This window comes from Pelobates fuscus, chromosome 1 (genome assembly GCF_036172605.1).
Source record: "Pelobates fuscus isolate aPelFus1 chromosome 1, aPelFus1.pri, whole genome shotgun sequence".
NCBI lineage: Eukaryota > Metazoa > Chordata > Amphibia > Anura > Pelobatidae > Pelobates > Pelobates fuscus.
The window spans coordinates 81,016,196-81,029,598 of record NC_086317.1 but is presented as its reverse complement, the minus strand read 5'-3'; the positions used below and the strand labels follow the sequence as shown (position 1 = coordinate 81,029,598).

Genomic DNA, 13,403 nt, shown 5'->3' with positions numbered 1-13,403 from the left:
TACTTAAATAAGTAACGTACAATCATTTTGCCCCAGAGACCTCTCCAATTTTATATTAGGCAGTATGCAGAGGAATCTCAGCCCGACAGGCTGATCGATGGTTTATGATGGAGAGCGTGTGAGTATTACAGACAGCAGTTATCAATAATCATAAAACAAAAGGAGAAAGCTTAAAATAAAGGTTAGAACTCTGCACGATGTTAAAGCGTGGAGGCAGACATCCCAGGGACCTGCTGTTAGTGTCCACCTCCAGCTGTAGGCTGCTTTGCTCGGGGATTCCGACTGCGCGGCAGAGTTCATGTGAGCCGCTGCCTCCCTGTGGACATGCTGTCGTCAAGTGTCGTGACCTTGTTGTGAAGGTATATCAGGCTGGAGTCCTTCTGTAAAGTGTCCCCTCTTGTCAGACCGGCCCGAAGGTAAGTTCTTTGGTAGGGAGCAGTGTGGGCTCATCCAGCCTCTACAGCCACGCTGTCAGTCTCCTTCATGGCTCTGTAGTGAGCTTGGCCCGCCGGGAGGGAGAGTCGGTGTGAGCGTTCAAAATTTAGTTTGCCGCTGAGTTGCACGCGGCTCAGGATCTCATCCGCAGTGTGGAGATATTTCTTTGCCGCAGGTGCGCCGCTGTTACCGGGGTCTCGGGGCTTGGGCCAGGATAACCCCCACCGGCCCCAAGAGGGGTGGTGGGACCTGCTCCATGACCTTGAGGGTGCCGGTATGATTCAGTCGGGCGGGATAGCAGGGCATCGGCCGTCTACCCCGCTCACCGCCTGAGTAGGCCTCATCCTATGCGGACGACATGAGTCATTCTGGGGGACTAAAACACTGAGTGCAAGCCTCTCCCCAGGTCCAGTGTCCCTTTATGTATCGGACCGCGTTCTCTGGTATTCAGGATGGTACCGGTTCAGCTTTAATTTCTTTAAATTTCGCCTGATTGCAGGAGCTGTCGTTTCATGCGGCTGTCCTGCATGGCGGTCAGGCCCCGCCTCCCTTTGAGCTATTTTTTAACTATACGCTAGATTCTAGAAGGTCTACTCCTTAAGTGTTCAGTTGTCAAAATTCATCTGTTTGAACCAGACGTTTGCTGTCAAAAATGTCAGCTGTTCACGAAATGCAAAGACGTTGACAGTGTTAGAGATGGTAACAGTGTGTGGGAATAGTGACAGTGTGAGAGATGGTAACAGTGTGTGGGAATAGTGACAGTGTGTGGGGATGGTGACAATTTGGGAAGTAGTGACAGTGTGTGGGGATGGTGACAATTTGGGAAGTAGTGACAGTGTGTGGGGATGGTGACAATTTGGGAAGTGGTGACAGTGTGGGGAGATAGTGACAGTGTGGGGGGGATAGTGACAGTTTGGGAGGTGATGACAGTGTGTGGGGATGGTGACAATTTGGGAGGTGGTAACTGTGTATGGGGATAGTGACAATGTGGGGGGTGGTATATGTGAGGAGGCTGTTGTTTAGTGACCAACCTCCCCACACTGAAATAACTTTTTTTTTGTGTGTGTGTGTGTAATCCATGCCCTTGTGGGCTAGCTATCCAGTCTTCAACTCCGCCGAGTGCAGAGCTGCAGACCATGTGTTGAAATCTTGCAAGCTTCGTCACTTGATGTGTCTGTGATTGGCTGGAGATCGCAAGGTCTCTACTACATGGTCTGCAGCTTTGCACTCGGCGGACTGCGTGGAGGAACCTCACACCCGACGGTATACAGGGCAAGCCGCCAGGCTCTCTCTCGGTGTGGGGCCCTCGGTCACGAAACAAGAACCCGACGCATCACTCTGCCATTTTAATGACCTGTTTGGCAAACTTGTTAAATTTTAGAAACCGGTTTGTGTTAACCGGCTTAATCCCACCACAGGTGGATCATCCAAAAATTTTGTGACAGTTCTCTGTGTGATTAATCTTTTAAGGTAAAATAGGGAGGTATACCGCAACCTAAGCCATGATTGTTCAACCACTAGCTGGTTTTATGCATAGCTCAGATGTTCCAAAACTGGTGCTATTTAAAGGCATTCAGTTTGTTCTCCAGTTCATCCCTCTGCAACACAAACAATGAAAGGTGTAACCAAACTGTACTCCTTGGACAAGACTGATAACAGATCTTAAAGATTTATTTTTCAAAGTTAATCATTAATCCATACTGCAGTTAATCAGGAAACTGATTGATGCAATCTCACAATGTACAGCAAATTCTGCACCGTGTGGGATTTTGCAAGGCGTGGGACTTGGAGAAATATTTTAACATAATTTACGTAATAAAGGTTTCAATGCAAACTCCTTAAATTCTCTATAGTTAAAAAAATAAAAAAAGGATTTTCAGGATAAATCTAAACAAATTTGTCTTCATGTTTGAAACTTGAAATCATGTTTTAACCATGCCTTATATCCAGTATAGCACCAATGCATGTTTAAATCACTATATCGTGTTAATTGCTACCACAACAGCTTGAAGGTTATTACATATATTCATGATCATCTTTCCTAAGTAATCTCTTCATAACATTTTATTGCATTCCTATGTATACAATTAAAAGAAGGAATGCAAGAAATAAATCATGAAACATGTATTTTTAATAAATGTAAAAAGTAAGTTGGCTTACAAATAAATGGTCTCACGCAGTGTTTCGATTCCGAAGGGGTTTCATTCAAATTCCTATAGATATCTTTGCGTAGATCCATGGGTTTAAGATTATGCTGAACCATTCTGTTTTATTTGTAACTAATGCAATTGTTCTTCATTAGATTCAATTAATTAGTAAATGTTAACGCACGCAAGGTGATAAGATAATTCTTGAAAAACTTAAAGAGGGAGATTTTAAATCCTGTTGAATTCTGTTAGATGCACCTCACAGTTAGCTATTATTAAAACATATATTGACCTAAATTCTTCCATACTCACTACTTGTTTGTAAAACCTGCTATTTATGATAGACTTTTTTTTCTAAGCTCAGTTTTACAGACAGTATTAATTAGTGAAATATCAGTCACAAAATGTTTCCCTAGAACACACTGAAACCCTTTATGAGTGCCAAAGTGGGATACAGTGTACTTCATTAGAAAAAAACCCACATCAGTTTTTGTAGATAAATATATACAATGAAAATGTAATGAAAAAATGTAAAATAGATATTTTTATGCACCATACAGCTATGGTATAATGATTGAATTGCTGCTAGAAACACTTACATTACACACAAGGCTCATCCATACAACAAATTAATCAAAATGTCACAGACAGTTTTGTTTGTTTGAATAGATTGTCCATGCATAATTTGCTTATCCTTATTGTCTTCTCCTTTCTTTAGAGAATATAACCTTTGAAAATGGCACCAACACTAGCAGTGTATTTTGGAATGAGACAGAAAAAGAACAGATCATAGTGCTGAATGGCTGGCTGGTGTGTAAGGAACAAGATGAAATGCTGAATTTAGCCTTTACGGTGGGATCGTTTCTGCTCAGTGCCATCTCTTTACCCTTGGGTATCATCATGGACAAGTACGGACCACGCAAGCTCCGGCTAAGTGGAAGGTCTGTACATTCTTCATCAAAGATGCTCTCAATCTCCTGTGTCCTGGACAATTAAACCTATTGTATTGTCTTTTTTTTCTTTCAGTGCCAGTTTTGGAGTATCGTGTCTACTGATTGCATACGGAGCTAGTAACCCTAATTGTGAGTAAAGCCATTTATATAATATTAATATAGCAGGTTGGATATGATCTAGTTAGTGGACATCTCTATGCACTCTTCATCAGTCCTGTATCAGTAATGTCAACCCATGCTTTCTCTTTTTAATACCAGTACATCATTGTAGCTTCATAGTAGCATTAGGAACAACCGAAGATTTGTATTCTATATTCCAGTCGCTCATCATACTCTTTTTTTACTCCCTATTATGGCAGCTCTGTCGGTGCTTATATTCGTAGCCCTATGTCTGAATGGTTTTGGTGGAATGTGTATGACCTTCACTTCACTGACAGTAAGTCTAAATCCTGCTCTTCTCTTGCGTTTTATTACGATGTGTCTATGTAACACTTCAGTGCTTTCTTTATGTAACCAACAGATGTTTGGAAATGCACTAATCCAAAGATTTATGACAATATTTGGTTATTAAGTAAGCATTGATGGTTCCTGGATTGTTAAAGTACTTATCGGTCCTATACTAGAAAAATCAATGCCGGCTTTGTGGTGACTATTATCATGACGTCCTTAGAAATGTGATCATCTCAGCAACTTGCTATTAGATGCTAGGATGAGCATGGCTGTGCTACCAATAATTTCTGTTGCTAAGGGATAGCATTGGATAAAGCACAAACACAGTCATAATGTAACTTCTGTCTCATTGCACTAATCAGTAAATGGGTTAGTTCATCTGTGTGATTTGTTTGTTTTTACGTGCCCAGTGTTTTGTTTGTATAAGTACTTATTTTATGTGAACACTTAACGGTAATCCGTTAGAGAAAGATCCCATTTTCCTACTGTTTTATTTTCACAGTGTGTGTTTTATTCTTTGAGCTATGTCAATATTCCTGTGTTAGTGTGACCTCATTTAATGGCACATTTTAAATTGAATTTGCCTTATTAATAACATTATATAAATATAAGGTGAAACGAGAAAGTCATCCATTATTGTAAGTCAGTATTTACTTGCTACATATATGAATGTGTCAGAATGAAAATAATACAAAGTGGATACAATATGTAATGATATACGTAGGCAGCACACACTGGCAAAAAGGGACATTCTATGCCCAAATACGAAGAACAGCACTAGACAAATGATCAGAAACCAGGTTTTGCCTAACAACAAATACAAGACAATAGCACATATATACACACCACAATGTGAAATAATAATCACGGCAGGTAACGAAAAACTCCAAATCTTCACGTGGATTGTACAGCTCTGCTGGTATAAGTAGAGCTTGTATGAGGCTCTATCACATGTAAGTGGCCACTTATATGTGGTTCTTTTATATATAACATCAAATATATTACACTATTGGGACCTTGTTTTTTGTTTTGTTTTTGCTTATTATTATTGAAGATCTTTTTGTGATCTCGAGATTCTCAATGGTCATATGTAACAAAAATCTAAATAAAAAATATAAAGAAACAACAAGGGGCCCAATAGTGTAGTATGTTTGATGTTATAGTCTGATGAACCATGTACCATCTCTGCCTACGGATATAGTTCTTGTACATGTCCTCAATGGTCCCAGATGGAGTTATGCAATGAAAAAGAACAGAGAAAACAAGCCTCCAATAGTGTAAAACCAGATATACAACTGATATACATATAGGAGAAGCAAAAAATATTAAACAAAAAACACTCACAAGCATAGAACCTAGGATACACAGTGTGAAGCCTTACAATCCTTGCCTTAGGATATATGGTGGTAACGACTCCTTGCAAAGCATTGATCAAATATATAATATTAACAGGAGATATATAGTGCTTAAAAATATAGAATTGAATCTTGCTTACAATGTATGGAGCAGTTAATTTGCCTAGTGTAATCAGAACGGGTGGTATGATCCCTGCCAGGGATGTGTATGTCCACAGTCCAGATCATGATCCTCCAGTATAGCCAGGACAAATAAAAGCAGCGAGATGGAAATATATATCAACTAAAATTTATTCAAGTAACAATGAAAATATAAAACCACAGATAAAATGTATTCACAACACATTTCACCAACTAAAAAGGCTTTGTCAAGTGTAAAAATTATTTCCAGGCATTTCCTTATTTTATAATAGAGGTAAATTGAAAAATTGCAAGTAAATGACGTCATAGTCATGTGACTTCAACTGCAATCATGTGACTAGGATTAACTCATAGTAAATATGGGTACAATAAAAGAATAGCAAAAAGACAGCATGGCATATTTTTATATGTAACTAGTAAATATTGGCAGGAGTGGGAAAGCACATATATTATTTAAAAAAAACATAAAAGTCACGTGACTTGGATCGGGGAAACTAGCCATGTGATGCACAAGAAGACTGCAACAAAGCAAGAGTCCCCATACTCAGTATTAGAAGCAGACTCATATCTGAATGTGTGTCTGACTAAGATTCTGAATATCTGCAATTGAATTTGTTGCTACATAAACAATGGATGACATACCGCAGAGCAGTCAACATCTGAACGCATGTTTTCAAGTCTTGCATATTCTGTATAATATCATCATCTAATAATTAGCTTAACGTTGGTCCCTTACAATATGCTCTGTATTACCTGCCGGAAGCATAATAACCAAAAGCTTGTGCAGCACAATTCTATGAATGTGTCAGTGTAGCACAATAGCCCTCTCCCTCCTTATTCTTAATTTATATATAAATATATGTAGAAGTTGTCATTCGCTCCACCCTACCTGATTCTGGGAATGGTATGGTCTTCGTAGCTTCCTTTACTGCTTGGTAGGAGATATAATAGAGCTGTAATTTATAGCACATTTGTAGACAGAGCTGCGATCAGTCTGCGATGCCAATTTCACAGGAGGGGGAAGATGGAGACTCCTGGGCTCCCTCTACACTATATAAACAGATGTGCCACCATGCCACCATGGAATCTAGTGTCCTGGCCAATGGTAAGAGGCAGACGCACTGCATCCACTACTCACACTCTACATCCACTACACATATGGTGCACCGACCACACACACTGCATCAACTAACCATACACACTGACACACTGCATCCACTACACAAACACTCCCTCCACTAACCACACACACTGCATTCACTACACAAACACTTCCTCCACTTACCACATACACTGCATCCACTACACAAACACTGCCTCCACTAACCACACACACTGCATCCACTACACAAACACTTCCTCCACTAACCACACACACTGCATCCACTACACAAACACTCCCTCCACTAACCACACACACACTGCATCCAATACACAAACACTTCCTCCACTAACCACACACACCGCATCCACTACACAAACACTTCCTCCACTAACCACACACACACTGCATCCACTACACAAACACTGCCTCCACTAACCACACACACTGCATCCACTACACAAATACTGCCTCCACTAGCCACACACACTGCATCCACTACACACACTGCACCTACTACACACACGGTGCATCTACAACACACACCACATCAACTACACAAACACTGCATCCACTACACACACACTGCATCTACTACAAACTGTGGCGGGCTTGGGTATGGGCCCTGTGGGAGGAATCAGAGGGGGCTCAGGCCTTGCGCTGTGCATGGTGCTCAACAATTTCTTAAGGCAGCCCTGTTTGCAGACATTAGATGGGTAGAATGGATAGCTGGCTCTGAAATTCATACATCTACACACCCGTAATCATTTCTGGACCATAAAAGAAGATAAGTACATTTTTTTAAAATTAAATTTAGCTTTGCAAAAAAAATGAAGGTAAAACATACAAACAAAAAAATTAATAAACAAAAGTAATAATTTGATATATTTGTTTGAATACTGCAGTATATTATTTTTTTTTAAATCTCCAACGTATTGTATGTTTACCTAGAGATATAGCTATTCCCACTATATCTATCACAAGCAGGTTTTTCTTGCTAGTAATGCAGGCTGCAGGATAATGAGCGATATGCCTCTGAAAGTCACTCCCAGACAAGGACGATAAGTGTGTTTCATAGGCATTCCTTATAACTTCAACAGAAACTCTGCTCATACTGAACTTGTCAACACACTTTTTGTGTGTCTTCAAAACCAGCAATAGCAACCAGTTGCATGATAACTTCATTCATGTGTTTTCATGAATAAAACGACTTCACAAATATGACATACATATCCTGTAAACCTCTCCTATGTCATATCCCGCATTATGATGCACACAAAGTTAATCATTGATCCAGCTTCGTGCTTACCTGGAGAATTCATGCATGGTCAGCTTTTTTACACAAGCATAGTATTAAAAGGTCATTCTGAGACAAATATTTCCTGGTCTTGGATTCCATTACCTTTCCCATTCATTTTGTGAGTCAGTTCACAGGAGCTCCAGGTTTTATATTCTAGTTTTAAATCAAATCAGATCAACTGAGCTTATGTACATGTATTCATGCCAAGCTAGTCCTGGCAAGGTGAATCACCTTCTATCGGTCACAAAACAATAATACACATTGTATAAAGAAAATTAATGGAATATATAATGGACTGGATCTGATCCAAGAACTTGTAGAAATCATTGTGTGCTCAGGAAACTGGTACGGTTTGAGTGGTGCTTGATAGGGGAGGGATGTTCTCCGTTTTAGGAGATCAGACAGAATGGGCTTGTTTGTTATTACAAAAGCAAGCCAGAACCTTGTACCAATAGCTTAGAATGTGCACATGTACATTTGTTACTAGAGACAGGTCAGGGAGAGCTGACAAGTGGTCCAGCACAGAGCAGAATGAACAGAAGCATTGAGCATTAGAGTAGGTAATTTCAAAAATCGCTATTCTCCTACTCTTCATTTTGAGGATAAACAAGGATGCAATTTCAGAAACAATGCTCCTTTACTTGAGATGTTTCATCCTTTGGTGGGCAGAGAAGCCTGGGATTCAGACATGAATCACCGGATTATATTTCCATATTGATGGCACTATAACGGATGTCAAATGTTCCTCATAAACTCCGTGCTTTGGAACAGGACCAAAAATATGGAAATTCATCAGCGCTATTCCTGCGCCTACTTGCAGGGGAATGTGCAAAAAGGCTAGTGTCTAGCATCTTTAAACCATCAGGTTTCACTTAGATACATTTGCGATCTGGAGTTGAAAAAATAACAATATTGATACCCACTTGTTCCCTTCTTGCTGGGGTGTACAAAGACCATTAGATGGCTAAACTTTCGCGCAAATCCCGATTGCCTAATTGTGTACTACACATGTTCTATAAAACCAAAGGATATGCAGTTCAGTTTCTGCTGAATGGCAAACAGCAGAGATGGCCTTCAGTAACTTCAAGTTAAAAGGCTGTTATGCAGCTTAGCTTAATTCATGTTTTTTCATGAATTAAATAATTCAGGACAGTGGAAGTTGCTGCTATGCAGACCTTTTTCTTAGAATTCTATGAGGGAACCTATACAGGTCATTTAGACATGGCATTTTCTGCCCACACAGCAAAATCTATTAAATGGGTCTGATGGAAACTCTATGAGCACACTGATTAGTTCAATCTTAACTAGCTGTTGGTTTCTTTGAGGGAAACCCATGGATCCTTACTGGTGTTAAAAAGTGTTACATGGATTTAAAACATTGTCAGACCTTAGTATATGCAAGTTCCTGTTTTCCCCCAAAACTTGCAGAATTGAATATTTAAATCTTCTAACACCAGACGTTTGCACTGTTTAGGCCATGGTGAGGTAAGTTTAGCAATCTAAACCCATTAAACTAGTAAGATTGTATCTCATACATTTCCCCCTTGTTTTAGTACATCAATGAGCACTTTGTAAAAGCAGAAGCAGGATACTGCGTTTTATTCAGCTTCCTATACAAAGGATTTCCTCTAGGGCTTGAGAGTGTTTTTTTTTTTTTTAAATAAACAAGAGGGAACGTCTAAAGTATCATAGTTTCGCAAGCAATGATTAGTACAAATGAAAACATTGCACAGTTGATTGATAGCCTCACCCAGCTCTGTTCTAGCACAACACCTTATAAGCATGAGACATTACTGACTTTCACTTGAGGTCATAAAAGGACACCCCTTTATAAAGCTATGGAGGCCTGTTTTCTCGTATGTGTTTATCATTTTTCCCAACTCATAACTACAGATGACAGATTTTAGATATAACAGATATAATTTGTATCTTCTTCTTTTAACAGCACTCAGTGTATAAAGTGATATATAAAAAGAACACTGAACGTTGTTTTCTGGTGGCATGTACAAATGTGTCACTAGATCCAGCAGGTTAGAGTGGAGGGTCAAAAAGGGGCTTTAGTGACCATCCAGTCAGGAAATGGCAATACATTTCAAAGTGATGACTTTATCCCATTAATCTCTGCTCAGCAGGGTTTTAAGGACAAGCAGGGGTTTGTGGACTTTCTAGTTTAGTAATCACAATTTGAATTAAATCGACATCTTAATGTGTAGTGATCGTGGTGCAGAGATTATGTCCATGTTCTCTGACAAATATAAACATTGCCATTTCTGAAGAAGGGTGCTATATAAAATTGTCAAAGAACATGCCTTTAGTGCGCCTCTAATTATTCAGGGTGGAGGCTATAACGTGTATAAGTGTATTGTTGGAATCTGGAAAGTCCCTTAAACTGTCATTAATATTTCAATAACAAGGGATTGAAAGTACAGACAGAGTACAACACAAACATCCTTTGTAGGTGTAGCCAATTCATGCTAACAAAAACAAGATTGTGGTTACAGGCGAACCTGCTAACTAAAGTTTTGTTGTGTCCTGATCTAGTTGTAGTCTGTACGTTGGGTTTCATATAATCTAAGCAAACCATCAGTTGTGTTTGCGTAGCGGAATTATCTTGGAGAGAAACCTTACGCCATTGACAGGGTTATATTAGCAATATATTATTATTAATGTACTGCAAGTGTATACAGAACCAGAGACAATATGCACAATAGAGATTTGTCACAAAAACTGCTAAATGTAATAAGCTCACTTTCAAAAGAACATGGATACAATCTTTTAATTTCCCTTATGATTCAAAAATCAAATGAGAGTAAGATGAAATGTTATTCTTTGCCAATGCTATCGTTCTGTTATTAGTGCAACAGTATTTATAGTGCCAATTCAAATGTCATTGTCAGATGTTTGGTCTCTTAGCCCTTTATATTTCTGAAGGCAGTAAAAGTAATACCATTAAGCTGCTTGGTTAAATCTTTACCGCAAGACATACCTGTAAACCAGAGAAAATGTGCAGCATAATTACTAGTTGGATAATGTGATTATTTACAGTATAATTGCATCTAACCATTACCTTCTCTTTCATAGCTGCCTAACATGTTTGGGGACCTGCGCTCAACGTTTATTGCACTGATGATTGGATCTTATGCCTCCTCTGCAGTCACGTTCCCCTTCATAAAGGTGATTGTTTGTTCCTGTATTCCATTTAGACAAGGTGCCTTCTGAGAAATATTTGGGTTTGTTGACATTTCATTTTGATCAGTTTGTTTTCGAAGAACATAAATTCACGAGAATCCATTAGCTCCATGTTTTGTAATGACTTTCTGGTAGCATGATCATGTTACTGATTGTTCTTCTTATATAAATTGGGAATTTGTCCTGAATGTTTGGTAATTATCTGCCAAACCCAGTGCCTTCGGGGCAAATCCAGCAAGTTCACAGCTCATTTACTTATGTGGGAATGACAGTCTTGAACGTTCTTGGCTCATACACATATACTCACTGGAACACTTTGTTTCCCAAACCCCAAGGTAGATGCCAATTTTATAAGTTATAGTCAATATTTAAATATTTTTACATTGAATGAGGTTTAATGGTACAGTCAACATTGTATAAATATGGTTTCTTGCTTTTTCCAAGCAAAAGCATTTAATCATTGCTTGTCTGATTTCATTTCCAGGTTATTTATGATCTTCATGTGAGTTTTGTAACTATATTAATAGTCTGGGCCTCGTGTGCTGTGCTTGTCTTTCTCAACTGCTTCTTCAACTGGCCCCTAGAACCATTTCCTGGCCCAGAAGACATGGATTACACGTAAGTTCTTCAGTGGCTGCAGGATGGCTTCTTCATGCCAACTCCTATATTAAAAGGATGCTACATAACTGTCATCTTCTTTCTTGCTTCCAGTGTGAAGATTAAGTTCAGCTGGCTGGGCTTTGACCACAAAATCACAGGAAAGCAATTCTACAAGCAAGTGACAACAGTGGGCCGACGTCTTAGTGTTGGAGGCTCCATGAAAAACCCCAAAGAATTGGCTGCTCTTCAGGAGGGAAACAAGCTGTGCCTATCCACAGTGGACCTGGAGGTGAAATGTGAGACAGGCAATGCAGGTACGTTGCTTAGGGCAGTGGTCAATTCCTAGAACGAATTGATCACATTGCACAGCAGAAAATCAGAACCATGAGTTTGATATTTTCAATCTTTGTTAAGGCAGACATTGTTTTCTTAACATTTGTGTGTAGGAGCCTGTGGTTTTGTTACCCGTATTAGAAATGTCTAACCCTGGCCCTGTAGATGTCTCTGGATTGCCTGAGCATTATGGGGAATGCAGTTATTTGTATACAATAATAGTGTTCAGCAGCAAAGTTGTTAGATTTCTTAAGATATTTCATTTTCTTCCCCTTGCAGCAACTCCATCCTTCATGAAAAGCGTATTCAGTCCAATCCTGATGCTGAGTCTCATCACTATGTGTGTCACCCAGCTCCGTCTCATATTCTATATGGGAGCCATGAATAACATCCTGGAATTCCTTGTAGATGGAGATTTGGAAACTGGTAAGCCTGCAAAGCACTTTTACATATTTGATGTATTTTGTCGCCAAATTTTGCCTTATCCTGCTTTCCTGCATAGATTTTTACCTGGTACGTTTAGATCAGTGGGTGTTTTAACACTGAAACCCTAAGCCAGAAAGCAAAACATTGAATTACAAATATACAAAAACAAGTCCTACGATCAAACTCCCACTACTCCTGGGCATTAGCAATGACTACAATACACATCAGTCCCGATACATACAATAAGAAAACAAAGAAAAAATGTACTTGGCCACAATACAAAATCCCTATGCACATTTAAATAACTGGAGGTTTTTAGTATCATTCCAATGGCCAAAACATTTAATTACCTTGGGTATAAAATACAAAAGTGTTTTTTGAGAGGTCCTTGTCAATGCTCACAATAAGCTGTTTACTGTAACCATACAGCCTTCCCCCGTGCAGCAGAGGCCCATTTAATGCCAAAAAAAATAATAAAAGTATTTAGCATCAATTATTTTAGTATATGTTGTGTTACATTTTATGCATGACTCACAAGGCATATTTTACAAGTGAAGTATGCGCTGCAATGTACATAGTACAGGCCCCAGTCAGACTAGGTTAATACCCATTGTTTTACATTAATCAATATTAATTCCAGGAAGATAGTGATAATCCCCCAGCATGCTAAGCAGCATGGCTCTTATATAACTGCTGACTCCTATATTTTGTTAAATTATTCCAATAGTTATCTATGAACTCTGTCTATTTCCTCATTCCTAGAAACCTGCACCTTGTCTCGTAGTTATAGTGTTTTGGTTTTTAAACAATAGATACATTTGGCAGTCCCTCTTTTAAGGTTACATTAATACCAGCTCGTGAGTCATTTTACTAGGAACAAAAGCAGAATTGTCATCATGTCTATTATTGATGGAAGTTGTCATGAAAATTATACAGAATAATGAAGGCAATGTCAGGTGTTAAGTATTATTA

At 39.0% G+C, this 13,403-nt stretch overlaps 1 protein-coding gene across 1 annotated transcript in view; it reads left to right on the top strand.

Moving 5' to 3' along the window:
- Nucleotides 1-13,403, top strand: part of SLC43A2 (solute carrier family 43 member 2) — a 59,557-nt gene that overhangs the window by 32,681 nt on the left and 13,473 nt on the right. The window contains exons 3-9 of the mRNA XM_063449927.1: nt 3,301-3,523; nt 3,609-3,664; nt 3,895-3,971; nt 10,965-11,057; nt 11,557-11,690; nt 11,784-11,986; nt 12,285-12,431. Of these exons, the coding sequence (XP_063305997.1) occupies nt 3,301-3,523; nt 3,609-3,664; nt 3,895-3,971; nt 10,965-11,057; nt 11,557-11,690; nt 11,784-11,986; nt 12,285-12,431 (933 nt within the window). The remainder of the gene's footprint in view (nt 1-3,300; nt 3,524-3,608; nt 3,665-3,894; nt 3,972-10,964; nt 11,058-11,556; nt 11,691-11,783; nt 11,987-12,284; nt 12,432-13,403) is intronic.